Source organism: Lepisosteus platostomus, chromosome 7 (assembly GCF_059453375.1).
Source record: "Lepisosteus platostomus isolate fLepPlt1 chromosome 7, fLepPlt1.hap1, whole genome shotgun sequence".
Classification (NCBI taxonomy): domain Eukaryota; kingdom Metazoa; phylum Chordata; class Actinopteri; order Semionotiformes; family Lepisosteidae; genus Lepisosteus; species Lepisosteus platostomus.
Window position 1 is genome coordinate 62416901 of NC_142617.1, and position 20536 is coordinate 62437436.

Sequence of the window (20536 nt, forward strand, 5' to 3'; positions counted from 1 at the left end):
AACAATAAACCTTGTATTTTTTAGACTGACAGATTGCATACATCGTGTACTTGAGCTGGAAACTTTATGACGTTTCCTTACTTGTTTTTAGCTGTTAAGGCTGAGTTTTCTTGTCTGAAGAAATGACAGCACAACATGTGTGACTTGACTTTACTCTAGTCATATGATGTCTGATGCTAGACAATATTTCATTTTGTTACTACTTTCAACTTTAATTAGAACATAAAAAATGTCAATGTACAAAATAGAGAGGAACTCTGAACTATTTTATAAGACAAAACATTTGTTCATTCTTATTTTTATAGAAAGGAAGTTGACCTGTGTGACTGTTGACTATGGGTGTTCTTTCAGGAGAAGGTTTCAAAGAATGTTACAGCTCTCTGTCTCTTGGTTCATTTTTAAAACAATGCAGAGCTTGTGTCACCATTACTAACCACTGCTCTCTTTGAGATAAACTGTAATGAGATTTTAAGATACACTTATGTAACACATCAATTACACAGTATTCCTCATGGATATCCTTTTCTTATTCTAAAACATTGCTTTTAAATACTTTAGAAGGGAACAAAAACTTAAGAGTACAGTATTTAAGGGAAATATATACATTATATAGGTATGCTAGGGTCTGGCAAATATTTATGTGTTCTTTTTCTGGGTCAAAATATTCTGTCAAGTTGTGTGACATTACTTCATAAACATTCCTTCTATGTGTGTCTATATTACAGTATACACGCAAAAGCATAGCTAAATAGAATAAAAAGAGAAATTGCATTAGAAGAAACAACAATAACAATTGGTCTTTATGTATTGAAGTATTGCTTATTTGAATGTGTGTTTGCATTGGAAGTGTGAGATAAACAAACAAAACCCTTTAAATGATTGTGTGATGTTTCTCAGGAAAATTGATAAGATGAATGCTGCTCTGTCTGATATAAGGAAGGTTGTAATGTTCTGTTTAATTGCTCAGTGGGGCATCGTTTTGTCCAGATATTGATATAAAAGCCTAGCGTTTCCATCAACAGGGAATTCATGCTGTTAATTTTTCAAATATTATAATTGGTCTGCAGTGAATAGCACTTCCCACACATTGTTTGTGCTTTGCCTGAACTGTGTGAGAGGACTGAGGCCCTCTCTCACTGTTGTTTCAAGCTGTTACGGTATGTGCAGACGTGCACAGAGATCCAATTATGTACTAATTATGGGGCCTATCTAATCAGGGTGTTCAGTAAATTACCCTGTTTCTCAGGATTGTTGCTTTCTGCAGACACAAGTGGACAGTATGAAATAATTTTCCAAGTATCTAAACAAACGTACAGTAACTTAAGAACAGAGCTTTCTGTTGTTCAGATAAGGTCCATCAATCACCCTTGAAATGTTGCTTATTTTATTAGTCAAATTAGTCTTTTCAGTGGTGAGAGGACTTACCTTCGCTGTACAATAACATCTGGAAGCAGGTGGAAATACATTGAATTTAAAACCTCATGCTCCCACGTGACAACTAAACCTTTTAAAATTTCAGAAGGATTAAGTTGTCTACTCCACTTGTGCAGTAGACGTTTTTCCACAGAAGAAATTCTTAATGCATTGTCTTCTGAATATGAGGCTGCTAAGAGAAAACGGGAAATTAATACCATTGTCAAAACACTAGACCTGTAGTATCTTCACACATTGTGTATAAAAAGAGAATTTGCCTTAATAGTAACACTGTCAGTCTGTGTTTCTAGGGTATCTGGAGGAGAGCTGTTTGACTTTCTGGCACAGAAGGAGTCTCTAAGTGAAGAAGAGGCAACACAGTTTATAAAACAGATTCTTGATGGAGTCCACTATCTCCACACCAGAAAAATCGCACACTTTGATCTTAAGGTTGGTTGTATACGTTTCTATTTTTTCATTTCTTTCTACATTATTTTTTTGGGTTTTTCTTTCAATGTTATATAGATTATGAAGCAGCTTATCAGTAAGGTAAGGTGTCATGATAGGCACCAGATAGGTATTGAAGCAGAGCCTGGTTCTACCTACCTGCTGGGAGAGAGCAGATTGCATACAGGGCTCATGATTCAAATACTAAAGCCTGATATCTCAACTTACTATAAAATTAATCATTTAATAAGAACAATACAGGTTTATTTAATGCATTTATTTCAAACTTAATAATTCTTCATTTAGCATCGTACTGCAAATAGTTTCAGCAGTATTTGTGAGAAACAGGTTACGTTTCTGAAAAGGCAGTGGCTTTCAGACATTGCAGAAGTTAATGCCTTTTCAGGAAGTAGAAGAGAAGCAGACAGCGCTGTTGTGGTGATATTAATGTCGTGGTCGAAGTACATGTCCTGTTCAGGCTAGTTGTGTCACAACTTCTTCCATACTTGCATTCGAATCGTGTTAGATTTTAGTTCAAGTAGGTCGCTGCATCAGCATGCATAGGCTGCAAAGGAACATGTTAAAGGTTTATTCCATGCTGAAAAGAGAAGGAAGGAAACACAACGTTTCAGCTGTGGAGCCTTCTTCGGGTACTAAAATGTTACATTTTAAACGTTATGGTATCCTTGCCATTTTGCGTGAGAACTCCAAGCTCTTCACTTGGTCTTAATTGGCTAAAACAAGAGTAAAAGATGGCAAAAACAGCTAAACATGCTGAAGTAAAGAGATGCAGGGGTTGCTCTGATGATTTCAGACGTGCTGTGTGAGTGAAAACGCTGGCGGCTCGGTGCAGTTTAAGAGCCTCTTTCTCCAGCGCTGACAGACTGGCCCCGGCCGGCTGCTGTGGTCGGATTGCCTCTAGGGGGGAGGCAGATGGAAAGTGTTGTTCGATTTTGGGAAGTCTCATTTTCACAGCCGCACTAGGGTCAGGAACAGAATGTATTAGCAAGTTCCTAGTTCAGAGGCCAGGCGCTTTGGAGATTTGCTTTCAAGGAGTTACCTATCCAAAGGAAGCGAGAGATGGAGGCTTTAGCCCAAGTAATGTCCACGCCTACAGATAGCAGGGAGATTGAGTGTCTGGCTGGAGTGAGCCCTGCCCGAGATACTATTTACACTGTGTGTGCTCACAGTGCACAGCTCTGAGCTGCCTAACTCAGCAGTACACTGTTTCCCTTCCTGTGTGCTATGAGAGGAAGGCCAGGGGCAGATTGCATCACTGCATTCAGTTCAGTTCTTTAATTGAGCTGGGCTTTGAAACGGTGTCCCAGCTACTTTGGTTAAGACTAAAGCCTCAATGGCAATTTTATTTTTAATTAAGAAGTGCACAGAAGTAGATTGCCAATGACAGCAATAATTTAATATTTTTTTTCGGTATGTACTGCACTTCATGACGATGGATAAAAATATATTTTGTGTTTCGCTCAAGAAAATATAAAGCCTAATGTTCAGAAAATAAACCAAGAAGCTGAGAGAATTCAATGAGGTTTTGAATGTGTGGTGAAATGCCGGTACATCCCATGAGGGTGTTGTATTTTATGAGATTGGAAATAGACATAATATTGGAAATAATTGAAGAATTATTTTCTGCAAAGTCCTGTAGCAAATGACACTTTAGAATGTCACCCAGTGTAATAGCTGTTGGAACAAACACTGGACTTCTAATATTGGGAATGTATGTAGCCTCGTTTCAGTTTAAAGGTGAATCTTGTACATTTGAAAGAAAGATATGTAAAAATTAGATGTGCCTCACATGGAAATATTTTATGAGAAAATGCGCACAAAAATGGCTGTGGAAATTCCTTGATACATGTCAGCTAGTACTGAAATGAAATACTTCAGAGAAGTATTTTTCAGTTTTTTTTTACCAAGCACAGGATAATTTTCTCATAAGGGGTTAATGTTTTAGTGTGAGCTAGTGTTGGAAGTTAAAATCATACAAAAGGGGAATAACAACTCATAAAGCATTGTGAAGTGTGTTCATGAATAGATTAGTCACCCTGATTACTATGAAGTATTAAAGTGGGTTTTTGTCAGGAATAAGCTAAGTGCAATAAACTATGACAAACTATAAATCCAGTCATAAGAAATAAGAATCAGATGATGGAACAGTTAAGTTTTGATTGGAAAGGCATGCTCTGTGATAGCTGTCATTCTGCAGAGACACACAGTTCATACAGACCAAATAACTGCTGATGAGCAAAGGTTATAGATTCAAGGGAAATGTTTTTTCTAAACACTCTAAAACAGTATCTGCCCACTGTATACTGTATGTGGGCAGATACTGTTTTACAGCGGCAATGTAATGGTTTTACTCCACCAGAAATGATATATTGTGAAACAGGCTCAATGCAGAATGCTACATTATAAGGTGTGATATTTAGATGGATTAAATTCAATTCCATTAGTTTCATTGAATGTGACTGGTTTGCAAAGTATGAATGCAATAAATACAACAATTCATAATTACAAAGATATCTGCAAATAAATGCCACAGTAGCACAAATCAACATGAAATGTCGCCTTTCTTTTTTTCAGCTTCCTGTGCCTGGTGTTCAAACCATTGAAATACTGAAAACAATGTTTAAATTATCTGAAACATTTTAGGCTTTCAAAGATCTATGTGATAGTAAAGACTGGAGTGTACCTTATACCTTTCTCTTTTTGCATACACTACATGAAGCTGCAAATTTTGAAGTTTAACAAGAGGAGGAACATTTTAAAACCACTTCTTCTGTTTTTTTTTTTAAGGAGGCATTGCAAAACAGCATTTAGTGTGTTTCTACAAGTGGCTAAGCCACAGTGAATCTAAACTGACAAATCTAGACGTGAAGACAAGAAGTAGTTATTTAATGAAGGAATACAGACAGGGTCTCCTTACCCTGCTGTTCCTGGAGCAGGAACTGCATTAGTATCTTTTCATACTCTCTGGTTATGCCTTACATAGCAAAAAGCATGTATTTCAGTAGATGCCTGAACACAGCACTGCTTGCACTTTACTGAGAGAACTGAAGAATCTTATTTACTGTATAAGCGTGATGTTAATCTTAGAGAACTTCCTCTACATGCCTTTATGGTTTCCTCGTATTTAAGTTTGTGGAAAATTAGAGTCGCGGTGTTCTTGAGATGAGAAGAAGTGTTGCTCTCTGTGGCAACCTGTATGTGTAAACATGCAATCTCAAAATCTGTTTAGTATTAGAAGTCCAACATAGCACAGTTAGATACTGAAAATATATTTCAAAATCATGGTTAATTTTTCTGATGAAACTATATTTCTCACATTCAATCTCTTGTTGGTCTCTCGTATGAGCCCAAGTAAATTTTGTGCTTCTTGTGGGCAAACGGCAAGCCAAAACAGACTGCTTAAACTACTGTTTCCTCAATTTGAAGGCTTCAGACGTTCCACAGAGATAGTATTTATGCTGTATCTCAAACAAAGTCTCTTTGTGTGTGAGTGTAAGCTCCTAAGTTGCCAAGAACAGAAAGTAACAAGATATCAAAAGTCCAGTTCAAAATAACCATGAATTGCATACCTTTCATTTAATAGACCCTGAATTGCCTACTTGTTTAAATTCGTGCAGTATGAACAAGTACTTTTGAGGATAATATAGCAAACACAATGAGGTTCCGTTTTTATTAGAAGAAAGATCTTTTTCCTTAAGCTAAACATACCGTATGTGGTACTTCAGAATTCTTTTAAATTGTGTGTTTATCTTCCGGAATCTTTCATATTGCATATTGTGTTAAGTTTTGTAGAGGGTTTATTATTTGTGCTGCTGGTATTGTAGAGTCATCCCTTTGCATATATTTCTTTAAAAACATTGTTACAGATTTTCTGAAGATACATTTTCACTGTTGCCAGCTACAGAATTTTCCACATTAGTGTCCACTGAAATGTAGGTATACTCATCTACATGCACTCACCTCCAACATTTTGCACATGGTTTCGTTTAAATCCAAGAATTGCGACAATTACTTTTGTACTGTATATGTATAATGTTTGAAATAAGCTAAAAATAAAATGGCGAGCATAAAAACATCTCCTTCCAAGGCATGCTTTTTATTTTATTTCTGTAAACCCTGACAATATATTTAAAAAGAAATGGGTTTGGAAAGCTGAAAACATACCAAAAGATTAATTTGGAAATCTGGCCCTGGTGTGAGTATACAGTATGTATTAGTTGTGCCCTGCAATGGACGTTTGTCTTGCCTTGTGCCCGTTGCTTGCTGGGATAGTCTCCAGCTCCCCCACAACCTAGTTTTGGATGAAGTTGTTAGAAAATGGATGGATGTTTGGTTTTGGAGAACTAGATTGCAAACTGCAATATTCAGTTGTAATATAAAACAATTTCCGTTTCAGCTGTGTAGCCTTCTTTGGCACCCAAAGAAGGCTCCACAGCCAAAACGTTGTGTTTTCTTTCTTCTCTTTTCAACTTGGAATAAACCTATTACTTGTTCCCCAACTACAATATTGTACAAATTTTAACAAAGTTTCTGTGAGATTTCTGGGAAATCATGATAGCTTAGTACTTTTTTAAATACATTTTATGTCTGAAAGAGGTTAAAATAATAACCTAGTGGCCGAGAAAATATTTTGGATATAAATGTTATGTGTCTACTGCATTTTCATGGGATGAAAAACCTTTTTTCTGTTGTTCTTTTTGTAGCCTGAAAACATTATGCTGCTGGACAAAAACGTTCCTTTACCACGAATCAAATTGATAGACTTTGGCCTTGCTCACAAAATTGAAGATGGAGTGGAGTTTAAAAACATTTTCGGAACTCCAGAATTCGTTGGTAAGATTTCTGAATAATGTAGCTGCATAGCACAATGAATTTGATAGAGCACAGCCACCTACAAGCCTTATAACATAGTGAAAAAATAAAACAGTTAAGGTTAATGTTGGCTAGCATCCCAAAAGCAGAATTTTATCTCAGGGGGCTCTTCAGAATATCAGAGTCTATAATTAGCTGCCATTTTTGAATCAGTTGGTTCAGAGGCTTTTTTTTTCATTGAAATGATAGGTCAGCACAAAGTTGTATTTTAAGTGGAAACAGAACAAAATGTGAATGTTGTTTCAGACTCTTTTCTGTCCAAGCAATGTGTTGTGATTGTGATGGATGCAATTTATTTCAGCTCCAGAGATAGTCAACTATGAGCCTTTGGGACTAGCCGCAGATATGTGGTAAGCCAAAGAGTTTTCTTTATTGACTGTGGTGAGAGACTGGAACTTATTATGCTGACAAAGGAGCCAGATGTTCATTGAAACATCGTATTAATGCATTGTTTTTGTTTATTTTGTAGGAGTATTGGGGTCATCACCTACATTCTGTAAGTTTGGAAACTGTGGAACATTTTTGTGGAACAATTTCAACAGTATCGCCAAGAGTTTTCACAAAATGTCTCCTCGTCGGCTAATGTTACTTCCTGTCCCCCTTTCCTTCTCTAGGTTGAGCGGGGCTTCGCCTTTCCTTGGTGAATCGAAACAAGAGACCTTGGCGAATATCTCAGCAATGAACTATGATTTTGATGAAGAGTTTTTCAGTCGCACCAGTGAGCTGGCTAAAAGTTTCATTAGGCAGTTACTAGAGAAAGACACTAGGTAAGCAATAAATACCGTACCAAAGGAGGTTAAGGTTTTGGTAGTTGTTATTAAATGGAAAGCTAAACAAAATATCTCAATATTTTTCATTATTCTTTCTAAGAATTGCTTCCTTCAGTTCAGGAATGCTCGTTCTGCAGGTAAAATATGGCTTGTTTTAAGTGATATTTCTCTTAGACTCTTCAATGTGTTTGAATTGCAGGAAAAGACTGACCATTCAAGAAACTTTGAATCATCCTTGGATCAAGGTATCCGTTGTTGTGATTCTTTTAACATTTAACTCTTAATTTAAAGTCCCCCACACCCTCTCATTTTTGTAACACAACGGATCACATTGTATCCAACTAAAGCATGTTAGTACACATCCATGTTTTGTTAAATTCCTCACCAATACTAAAAAAGGTGTTTTGTATTAAGATATATTAAGTTATTTGTCCGTTCTAAAAATTCAATTCTAAAAAGCAATGAAATGACAAAAAATTAAATTCACTGTAAAACATAATGTATTATTATTATTATTATTATTATATAGATACTTGAAACTTTGTTTTAAAGCATAATGGAAAAACCTATAAAAATACTTAAAAACAGGTTAAGCTGATAAGTACATCTGGAGTAGTGATTAGGGCTCTGTACTCCCGTAATGGGTTGAAATCCGTGTTGGATCACTGCTCTTGTGTCCTTGAATAAGGAACTTGAATTGTTGCACTAAATGTCCCACTTTAGAAATGGGTACTGTCCAGGTCACCACTGTAAGTACAATTTTCTTTTTAGATTAAATGCTTACATGATTTAAGTAAAGGATTAAATGAAGAGTTTGGAAAATGATTGCCAGTAGAGTGGCTTTAACACATTTTTACATCAAGGTGAAATGCACATTGTAGTTTGAGTTTCTCATTTAGACAGTATCATGGTACACCAGAATTTTCCCAATTGTTCTAAAAGAGATGAATGAGCTATATTGTGATATTTAGAAATCGTACACTAGTACAGTACATATTTTTGAAACAGGGAGCATGTGTTGTGACTTTTGTTTTCACTCTGAACTTAATATTAAAAAACACCAGCATGGACTGATAAAACCGAGGATGCAGATGGGACTCAAGAATGCCGAATGCATTTTTTTTTGTATCTCCTGCCTGTGGTTTGGACTAACCCCAGCAGCGCTGTGCACCCGTGTTTGCCTGTTTGCGTGTGAATATATATATATCCAAAAAATCTCACTCACGTAATCCTGCATTCTTCTGTCTGAAGTCCCATGAGAACAAGGAGGAAACTAAAGTTCCTGAAACCAAGAAACCTGAGCGCAGGCAGCTCAAGACGAAGCGCCTGAAAGAGTACACCATCAAGTCCCACTCCAGCATGCCTCCCAACAACACCTATGCCAACTTCGAGCGCTTCGCCAGGGTAGTGGAGGACATATCAGTCATGGAGACCAGCTTCAGTGGCATAGCCGTAGTGCACGACACTCTGCAGGAGGACATAGACGCCCTGATCTCCATCTACAACGAGAAGGAGTCCTGGTACAAGGAGGAAAACGAGAGCGTGAGGCACGAACTGTCCCAGATCCGCTACGAGTTCCGCAAGGTGGAATCCCTGAAGAAGCACCTGCAGGATGACATGAAGATGGTGGACTCCAGCCTGGCCTGCATCAGCGGGAGATACATGGAGAGGAGGTCTCACTTTGAGTCTCTCAGTCGGGAGCTCTCCTCGGAGCTGAAGTGGATCCAGGACGTGACAGGCTCCTTCCAGCTGGGCAACATCAATGGAGGACACTCGAATGGAGATTTCGCTTCTGTCTTCAATAACGATGTGAACGAGGCTTTGAAGGAACTTATTAACGGCTCTTGCACTGGAGATTTGCTATCAACAATAAATTTAGACATTACAGAGTCAAGTCATCAGTGATAAACTGAAAAAAAGGATGTAGTCCCCTATAGTATTATATGATGCATCCTGTTTTACTATAGCAGTTTTGCACATACTAAGTGAATTGGCAGTGTGCTATAAGACAGGCCAAGCTATCTAATGTATTGAGTCAATACCGCACTGAAGAGAATAGGTCTTACAAATAAAAGTAGGATTAATATGGCAAATTCAGGAAGTCCACTAAGCCCTAATTATTTTTATTTTCAGAATTCTGTAAGCACAGAAGAAAATATTATTAGTTTTATAGCAATGAAAAGATGAACTAATGCAATAACCTATTAAATTCAATGTAGAATTTTTCATCAGGCCTTCGTTAAAAATGTCCAGCTTGTGTTTTCCTTTTTTAATACTTTTTAATAGCTTTTTTTTTCTTTTTAGTAAACATGAATACATTTCTTCTAAAACTGAAAGTTTTGTTCCCTAATCTGAATAACATAATAAAATATCATCGCTACCTTGAATGTATCTATCCATCCATTTTCAATGTGCAGGTCCTGGGGAGGGCTATGGGTATTTTAAACACACCCTCATTCAAATTAAAAGTTGTGCTACAATCCTGAAAGTGACAGTGTGCCTGCACATACAGTAGGTGCCGTAACCTCAGTGTTTCATGCATGCAAATCAAGTGACCCGCATTGTTACTTAATGATGGTAGTAGGTACAAAAAAGTTTTCATAAAAGGGTATTTTCTTTGTTCATTCCAATAATGTTTCCATCACAATAATACAGAGGTCAGCCAAGCACTTACTGTAATTCCTTAACATTTGATGTGCATGGGAAGTTGCAACATTTACAATGCCAGTATATTAGCTATTTTCTCTCTATTCCAGTTTTGCTTTTAAAAAGTCCTTTGTTTAGGGACACTTGACATTTGTAGCTAAACTACTGCTGATGATCTTTGTGATGATCTTTATTGGAAAAGAAAGATTAGTAGAGATGTGCTGTTGCCCCTGTGTTTGCCAGCATAGATGATGCAGAAAGAAAATGTGTGCAGTACTTGTACCCAGATAAATGTAGAGGGTTAATACTATTTGTGAATTTAAATGTTTAAATATTGTAAATGGGAAGTACAGTACCCATCAGCTTTACGAATTGTATATGAAGAAATTGCTCCTATTTCTGGTTTCAAAATACATTATTGCTGAAACAGTTAATGTTCTTTAAAGAAATGTCCTGACTTTATTGGATTTTTTCAGTTTTTTACAATGAATGACAATGGAGGAGTAGCAAAGGTTTCAATTGTTTCTTAATTAGTTGCTGGATTGTTTTCCATTTTTTTAGTGTTGCAATGCTTATGCCTGCTTTCTCCAGCCTGTTTATTAGTTTTATTTGAATATTTGCTATTGTTTGGCTGCTGGTACAAACAGTGAAATCTGTTCCTTGTTAAACAAAATCATTTGTTTGGTAATATCACTTCTTATTTATCTATGTTTTGTAAAACAAACCTAAAGCAACAGCTCTTAACCCTAAAAACCTTATAAAGTGTACTTCAGCTGATTCACGTTGACCAGGTTTATTAAGTGTTTTTGGAGTACCTAACAATTGTTTTTTCAAGATGTGGGTGTTACTGGCGTTATCTTCCATACCCATAAGGTAAACATCATTCTTCATACACCCTGTCCATGGCAGAAGTGAACATGCCACAAGGCACATGTGACCCGCACATAAGCACATTTAACAGATTAAAGGCAAAGTGCACATGCTGTGATTGCTTTCAGGGTTTATACTGTGGGTGTGGAGAAGTGACTACGAGCTTTCCCTGTGAGATGAGGAGGTTACGCACTGTACACCCTCTCATAGCTAATTCTGTCAAACTTCAGATTGTGTTAATTAAATACTGAAACCATATGATACAAATGCTTGTATGTCTGTTATGGTTTGTAGCTGAGAAAATAATTCTTTTGAAGAGAATAACCTTTGAGGAGTGTCTGTGTTTCTACTGTAAGTCAAGTGTATTGTCTAAGACCCTGACACATAGACTGGGTCGCCAGAAATGATGTACCTGTAATTTGCCCCAGTCATGAAACGCTTTAGATAACCTACAGACAAAAAAGCGAGTAGATTGTTCTTTTTTGCTGCTCCTATGGAAAGAGTAAGATCAAGATAGGCCAGGTCCAGTCCTGTCAGTTACTCCTACAAAATATTTAAAGACATGGAATCTCATCCATTGCATTTGAACACTCTACTGTCACCATTTGGCATGATGTCTGATAATTTAAACACTCTAGATAGAGGGATTTGTTTCAATGTTAGAAGCCACAGGAGCTGAATTCTTCAGTTCAATTGCAAGTTTCTCCCTTTTATTGTGCACATTTGTTATTAGTCCACTTATGTGCACAACAGTGTAGCGTTTCTCAACGGTAGGTTTTCTTTTATTGGTTTTCTTGTGGAGGTTTGGGTTTTGAATTTTGGAATCAACCAAGGGACATATGACAATTGCAATTGCAGTAAATTAAGAGTTTACTGTCATTTTTAATTTAGATTTTAGATGTCTTTGAAAACAAAACCTAATGTTGCCCTTGTTGTATTTTAGCCATTAAACCCAAAGCAAGCACTGGTGCGAAGACAATCTGTTATTAACCTCGAGAACTTCAGGAAACAGTATGCGATAAGGAGATGGAAGGTAAGAGCATCACAAAACTGTAGTTAGATAACAGTGCTGCCCACATTGTGGTTAAATCCTGAGCTTTCTCTCTCTTTCTTTCAGTTTTCCTTCAGGATTGTCACACTCTGTAACCACCTAACTCGGATGATGAAGAAGGCTTGTCCTAAGCCCCAGGATGATTTGGTATGTACTGTACTACCTACCCATTTCTGGAAATGTGCCATTTCAGTTGTTCCTGATCTATTCAGAAGTATTTTCATTATTCATACTCAGAAACAAATTATCTTCTTACAGCTTCGACGGAAGAATGAGAAGTCATTGAACGGTCTCATTTATGTTGAAACTAAGATGGTTTCTTTGTTTTTTGTGCATGCTCTTTATGTGTTAAGTTTGTGCATGGAACACAAATTACATATACCTTTTGCAGAAACAGGTTGACTATTGTTTGTCAGAGCAGAGGGTTCTCTCTATACGTCTGCACTGCCTGGGCAGACAAGACCAGTGCAGGTTGAAGCTGAGCTGGCAATGATGAAACTCCTGCCAGCTGATGCCCGAGCACTCACTACCATCTCCTTTCAGAGAGACTGTGAGAGCGACCAGGAGGATGAGCCCACCAGGAGAAGAGCTGTCAGAAACAGGAAGAGAAGCAGTACATCCTGAGGATCTCCATTGTGGCCTTCATGACTGTATACTTGGTGGGGTCTTGGAGATAAAAGGTCATGTTGGAAAGAGTGTTGGACAAGATCATCTGAGCCTTTAGCTGTCAGGAGGAGCTTTCAGTGCCAATGAGGAAAAATGGTTTTTAGAAAAAAAACAATAATGCAGCTGGTATTCATGTATACTGCCTAATTACTGAGCAATAAAAAAGCTCAGTACAGAAATGTTATACTTTGGAAAACCAAGAAAAGCAACAATGAATGGCATCAACAAAAGAAAAGACTTTGGACAAGGTTTCCATACTCCTGTTTTTTGGAGTACTGTACCTCCAGCACAAGTGGGAACAAAAAAGAACAAGGCGTGTCTTGAGTCCAGTAAATATGCAATTTATATCCATGTACAATTCATACAAATATGGTTAACTGGGATGCAAAGGGGCCTCACTTGTATGATACTTTTTATTTATGCCTAGCAATATTATGTTAATAGTTTAAAACAAGTTTTAGCCTGGATTGAACTTCATTTGTGAAATGGCAAAGGAGATTTGATAGCATGATGAAACATCATTGTCCCATAGGGTCTGAGCAGAAGAGTGATTGACTATTAACACACCTGGGGGCACATTCAGCTGCTCCCCAGCTTTTCAGGGATTTCTTTTCTTTGGTATGTGGCATTATCTCCCAGCAACTTGTGTGGGGGCCTTTTATTTTACCAGTTGTTGACACTCCAACTGGACTAAAATGCAGAAGATCTTAATCTATTTTCTCACATTCCAGAGTTTCCCCTTTAGAAAATGTGGAAAGCCTGTATTTCAACTATGGAAAGAGAACAGAAAACAATGTATCTGAAAGTATCAGTAGTTTTCCCCTAGTATGTCCTGGTAGTCATCTGTTAAACTTGAAAGGGGGTCAGTACACAAGTAGAATACTGTTCTTACTCATGAAAGATCACATGTCCACTTGAAAAGAGTTCATATACTGTACATGTGAAGACAACACGTGAAAATTTGAAAATGAAAGTCAGCATTCAAATTTACAGTACAGAACTAATCAGAGTTTACATTGAATACACTGGTTACTTTGTGGGAACTGTATTTTTAAGCGTATTTTTTCTGTACTGAGCAGAATTGAGTAGTGCTCATTTTGATTCTGTGAGAAAAAACAATGCCTTTTCTAACAAGTGGGAAGGATCGGAGGACACATGGGCCTCTTCCTCTGTTATTTTCATTATCAAGACACATTTTTCACAACTGAAAGTTGAAATATGTGGATACAAATGACTGGGCTTGAAAAACAGGAAAACGAAAAGCATCAACAGATTTTTTTAAACCTCTTCCCCTCCATCATTTCAGTGTTTAAAAATAGCACAAGTGAGTAATTTAAATATGAAAGGATAAGGATGTGTACTGTAACATACAGTATGTATACCCTCAGCAAAGTGATCTGAGTTAAATGATTTAAGCCTGTGAATGTATAAAAACTGAGATCAAAGGAAGTAAGTGGATTTATGTCCTAATACAGAAATGCATATTTGTATGAATTTCGTTTTTTGCCCTGCCGCTGTGCTCCCTAAACAGGGGTGCGTAGTTTGTTTTATTTGTGCATTGCTCACTTGATTACAAGGATATTGGACAAAATCACTGTCTGCCCCCCACGCAACAGAAAAGCCCCCTGTCCAGCTGAGTTCCTAAGCCGCCAAAACCATGCTGTTGAGAATGTTGGTGTAGCTTCATTATCATCTGCCTGATGTGGAAAATACAGAGCAATCTAATGGTCATTCAGGGCTTTCCCACCTGCCAGGCCACAACAACAGAGAGGCGGTAGACACTGGGATACCTGATGACTGCCCCAGCAAACTCATGTGACGGCAGTGGCCCATGGAAGGAAATCACCCCCAGCTAATCTCCACTTCCTGACCCCAGTGAGAAGGACTTGCATTCCTGCTATAATACTACAGTATGTGTGTGGTTCCCCTGAAACTGCTGGGTGCTGCTCTGGTTTACAGCCAAACGAAAACAGTTCTGTTTCTTTTTAGAATGCAGTCTTGTTCTTTGTCTGTTTTAGTAAAACATTTCTTAATTAAAATCCTGTTATAATCTGCAAATGGGGACACAATTGTGAAAGTATTAAATATTGTCTAAATACTGCCTACATTTCTTTCTTTGTCCAAACCAGGGACTACTTACTGTTCTGCCACCAGAATAAAATATTTAGCTTTTCGAAGTGGTTATAATTAAATTAAAGTTTTTCACAGACCTCGTTCACGTAAACTATGAAACAGAACTGAAACTTGTGGGTTTTCTTAAGCACTTCCTTTGCAATTTATTTTTTGTCATTTTAATCTTGTTTATAAATTCTTATTAATATTCTGTCAGACACTTAGTTAAGAAATGTCCCAATACAAACAGTACATTCATGAAGAAAGAAATGAAGAATCTACTATGTAAAGAACAATACTGTAGTAAGGTCTGTTTTCATAACATAATGGTTTACATTTAATTTGTATTTATTCCTTTTAGTGTATGGTACCACTGTGCCTGTACAACAGTGTCTTAATGTGGATTGTATTTTACACTGTGTTTATAAAACTGTGCCATTCATTCAGTTGTTGGGTGTGTAAGATGAAAAACACAATATCCTAGTTTGTGTTTACGGGAAACAATATTTGTGCTCAGAGAAGACAATTGTGCATAACCAGCTACAGTACTAACAGTTCATAGATTATTATAATTGCTGGAATAGAGATGAAATTTGCATGTTTTTTAAATGGAAAACCAAACCTGTGAGTGAAAAAATAAATGCATCAGTTGCTGAAACAAAAATGGTTCAGGAGCAGTTACTTTTGTAACATTAATCAGGTTTAGTCATTTCCGAGAATAATGGTGCTATCAAGAGCCACAAGTTTAAGTAGTGCCCCACTGTAATAATTCTCTAATCATATTGTGTTATTGAATATTCCCATTTCAATAAAGTAGTTAATGCATTTTAAGTAAGGTAAGGATGTTACAGCACCAGATTATGACACTCCAGTTTGTGGATCATCCTTTGGAAATGTTGATATGCATTTATACAGGTGAATAGGTTGGGTAACCAGTGTCAAGTAACTTGCTGAAGAAATAAAGAAAACTATAAGCATGATAACTTGAATCCAGGAATGTGAATACCCTGGTATGAAGCACAAAGCAATTATCCACATTCTCATTATGGTGAGAAAGGTTTGAAACTGCATAGTACCAGTCTTGGTACAAATTTCCCTGTATAGTACAGACCAGAGGACAGCAAAAACAACATGAGTGCATGGCAGTTTTTAATGTGATTGTTTTAGGCTAATGAAAATTAATGTAATAATGTAACCGTACCGACATTTAACTGTATTGTGTTTGAATTAACTCTTTATGCAGAATTTAAGTGAGAATAATACATATTACAGTGTAATGCTCCATTTTGAGCATACAGTATAAACGTGCAGAGAATGACCTTGTATCAGATAACCACAAAAGTAGTTTGTTTTGTTTTTTTTCTAAGACATCCCATATTTTTTTTAGCAATGTTTTTCTTTCCTTTTGTTTAACCTCGTCTTCTGCCGGAGTTTGCTTTCCATACCTTTTAAAGACTGTTTTAATTGGTGACAGGCTGTGACAGGCTAACGGGTGAGTTAAAGGTGGTTGTGTGGCTGTGTGCTAGTGGCTCTGAAATTGAAACGGGGTGTTCAGAGGTTTCAAATGACCTGAAGGCAATAAAGAATTAAAAGGGGATAATTGATTTTGTGTGTCGATATTGATATATTCACTTGGTCCTTGTGCTTTTGCTGAAAAGCAAAATAATGTTCATCCACATAAGGTGTTGACTATTGCTCTACTAATTGAAACCCTATACAGAATGATGCAGAATCGACTTTTTTTAGAGTTAGAGATCCAAAATGACCACCTAAATGACTGGACTGGAATCCACTGTGTCTGCCATAATAATAATACAAAATAATTTGGGGGTTTATTGTCAATTTGATGACTCCACATAAGATGATATACTGATCAGAGTTAAAACATGTATGCACCACATCTGAATATTAATACTGATATTGCTTTAGACTAATTATTTCAGTAGTGTTACGAAAGTATCAGGAATCTAATTTTTACTGGAATTTGCCAGGTTTGTCTTGTATTTTCCAGAAGCCAAGCCCATCTATTTTGGTAATGTTTCTCCTAGGGTGCCCTTTTTAATAACAGTACATTTAATTGATAAATGAGGCCTGAGATATTCTGTACTTGCTAAGCTGACTTGTACCCTGGCTGTTGAAATGTGTATCTTAGCAACACCTAAGCCTCCAAACGTACGTGTGGCCATCAAACCAAGTCGCCCAAACAGAAAAGTGCCTCAAGCTGTGTGTGTGGGTACCGTTGTGTGGTGCTTCGTCAACATACACACACGTGCTCAATGTTTGGTGTTCTTTTTCCAGCTGCTTTTCCCAGATATTTCTGTAATCCTCCATTATCTGATGTCATACAGTACGTCCAGGGAACACAGCTCCTCTGTGAGGGGTGTCAGTAACTAATAATTTATTTCCTGTCTCAACATGAGTTTACTTTGAAACATGAGTTGACTTTGAAACTCTGCTGTCCAGTGCGACTTTGTTGCTGACAAAAACAAAAAAGCTTCTTGAGATTTCAGTTTTGTTGCATTGTAAAGTTTGCACACTGCATATTGAATCAGACTATGTCCTTTCTTCTCAGAAATTGTATGAAGGACATTATAACATCCATCTTTTGTAAGATGTATAACATTTATGTTATGCCAAATCCTGGAAGGTAGCACATGAATGGATGAAAATGCAGGCCATTTTATGATATACACTGCAGACATGGGTATTGGCACTGTACAGTATATCTCAAATGAGTCTGTTCACTACAACTACCTAACTACCATTTGATAGGATTCAATAAACCTAGAGCATGTACAGTATGACAAATAACAATATTTAACCATATAACAATAGTTAAACCATTTAATACATTTGCTAAATTAGAGCATAATTTGGTTTTAAGTATTATACAGTATGTTTCTAACTGTATCTACCCATTAAGTTAAAAATTAAATGGGTATTTTCCGTGTTGAAACTTTTGAATAAACCAAAGAGGTTTATTTAGAAAAAGTTTGTTGAATATCAAGAAAACAACCGGTTTTTACTGTGTGCTTTCAAATATGACTGCTGTCTAGCCGAACAAAAAAAAAAAAACAAGATTCCTGAACCAGGAATCCGAGTTTTATATCAGTCGCTTTTGGGAAATTTCTGACATATCTTTAATATTAGAAAGTGAAGAACAAAGGTACTCGGGTAATAGAAGCGGAAACAGGGCAAAGAAACTATGAATGCAAAGATTATGTTACAGTCAGTGGATACATGACATTGAAACATTCTTGTGCTTTTCGGTCAGACAATCTTCCATCTTTGTGCTTCTTTCTGAGGAAGAGGCATCATTTTTTTGTGAAAATTTTGATTAATGGTTTGAAGGTTTTTTACAAATTTAAAGCAACCTGCTGTCTCAGTTCACTCTGTACCCATACTGTATATACAGATATTTGTATACACCCGTTTTTACTTTTCTTAATGGAAATGCATGGTATTTGTACTTTTTAAATGTAAATGTTGTCTTACATTCTGATAGCCTGTACTCAACAGGAATATCCGGTGGATAATTTATCATTGGCTCTTTTAACTTTGAATGTCTAATACCTTCAAGGTAACTCTAAAGTCAGGGACAAGCTTGTTCATATGTCCACATAGCTTGGTGGATACAGGGAGCTGACAGAATCTACAGTCATTCAAATGCTCACATTGCAGTAATGACAAACTGCAGATGAATCTACAGTTCATCTGGGACACTCACGTTTTAAGCATTATAATCCTTTATCAGCCGCTGTCCATATATGTTCTTTAAACATTTAAATATGTCAAAATCACAGTAACTCTGTGATTTTGTCACCCGTTTTTCAAAGATACAAAGATGAAAAGATTCAAAGTTAATTACCACCCAATTTCATAAACACTTAACACAATGACTTCAGAAACAGACAACTGACTTTCAGATTGCAATTGCAGATACGAATTACCTTTGTAAAACCCTGTCTTTTCTGAAGGATATGCCCAACTAAAAATATGTCTGATGCAACTTTATTGGCACTGGCAGAACACTGGCCTTCTGTCTTTAAATGGCCGAATTAACACAGGTGCAGATGATGCATTAATACCAGTGTGGTTTCCTTGCTTTTGTGCAGTTATTTTAGACTGTTTTTTTACACAACCCGAATCCAATGTCTGTTAAGTCCCAAACCCTTGTCTAAGATGGTGAGCCATTCGTATGTTGTTGTCACGGGATTCCTTCAGAATTATGAAGGATTTGAAAATAAGAGTCTTGAGCAACAATATACCGTAAAGCTGCCACACTGGTGAGTGTCCCATTTCAGTCTTGGCTCATACCAGGGGTCTGTCATCATTTTAAAATATACAGATAGAGTAACCTTAGATGATGCCTAGTCTGCCTGAGTAATATTAGCTTTTTTTGCAGCTGACTGTTCTTTGATGTGTAAAGTCAGAAGTGGAGGCTTGAGGTCAGTCACAAACTATATACTATGAAAGGGCTGGCTGCGTCTTTCAGTGGTGTGACATATAAATATCTGTTCAGATCAGGCAGATTTGCTGGCAAGGCCAGCTGGAGAAATCACACAGGTTGTTGTGTGTCAATGCTGTTGCTGTTACCATAAGATTTAGGGAAAAAGATGAGGTCAAGTGTAGTGTTCAGGCACCAGTAGAACAACAGCCAACACTCTCTGATCATAAATTGCCAAGGTTCAGGCTCATAAGGAAAATCTTTGTGAAATACAAGGGATGATAAGTTAAAAAAAAGGTTTTCAGAGGAAAGCAGACCTTCATAAACTCATTCCATCTAAGCTCTCAAATGACTAAACAGGAATTATTATTTAAACAGAAATCAATTATTTTTATTTTAAACTCTTAAACGAGGGCTCCTTGTTCTGGATATTTGAACTGTATTGGACTTTGAACATGGACTGACATTGAACTGCTTTCTTATTTACTTCTGTACTGACAAATAGGATAAACACATCTTTTATCAATGATCAACTGTTTGCTATCCTCAAGAGACAAACCAAATACTGACACTCTCTGGACAGCAAAGAGCTAATCAAATCAAAATAAAGGGCATTGTGAAATCCTGTCTAATTTTCTGTCTGCACACAATTTTTATTTCTTATATTTACAGTAGGTTCTATAAGTGGTGATGTATACAATGCATATTTACAAAAAATGAAATTAACGATCATTTATAACTTTTGGTAAAACTTTGTAGGCATATTTTCTTGATTACATTTCCAATTTGATGCAGAATGACATCAAGACTAATTCAGTTCATGTTTAATTTTGCAAAAATATTTCTTATGCTCAAGTCAGCCCAGTGAATTTTGCATGTTTGCTCTGTTCTTTGAGCCTGAAATCTGTGTTAATTTGGATTTTCAAAAAAGTGCAGAACTTTATTTCTTAATATTATTAAACATTGTTTCTCATATTTACCATTAAACTTTACTCTGTAAAAAAACTCTACATTTACTCCTGTCTTTCTAACCAGGGACTGGGCTGTGTGTCTTTTGTAAAAAGGGTGTTGATTTCATCTTTCCCCCTGGTGCATTTTTAATAACCATCTGTGGACATGTTTTGAAATTAAATATAAGGCACTCCCATTTGTTCTAGAGTCACCATTTTATTAAAAAAAATATGTACTTAAAAATGACATCCCTAACATTCTGGATGCTAC

General features: G+C 36.7%; 1 protein-coding gene across 2 annotated transcripts in view; it reads left to right on the forward strand.

The window, feature by feature from the left end:
- Positions 1 to 16468, forward strand: part of LOC148659427 (death-associated protein kinase 2-like) — a 31260-nt gene extending 14792 nt beyond the window's left edge. Inside the window, exons 3-11 of one of the 2 annotated variants that reach the window (XM_088641639.1) lie at positions 1725 to 1863; positions 6585 to 6714; positions 7055 to 7103; positions 7223 to 7249; positions 7368 to 7520; positions 7723 to 7768; positions 11983 to 12072; positions 12157 to 12237; positions 12634 to 16468. In XM_088641639.1, coding sequence (XP_088497765.1) covers positions 1725 to 1863; positions 6585 to 6714; positions 7055 to 7103; positions 7223 to 7249; positions 7368 to 7520; positions 7723 to 7768; positions 11983 to 12072; positions 12157 to 12237; positions 12634 to 12714 — 796 coding nt within the window. In that variant the 3' untranslated portion in view covers positions 12715 to 16468. Of the gene's footprint in view, positions 1 to 1724; positions 1864 to 6584; positions 6715 to 7054; positions 7104 to 7222; positions 7250 to 7367; positions 7521 to 7722; positions 7769 to 8774; positions 11307 to 11982; positions 12073 to 12156; positions 12238 to 12633 lie in introns of those variants that run through there. The other variant, XM_088641638.1, reaches the window with a different exon arrangement.
- The last annotated feature ends 4068 nt before the right edge of the window (positions 16469 to 20536 follow it).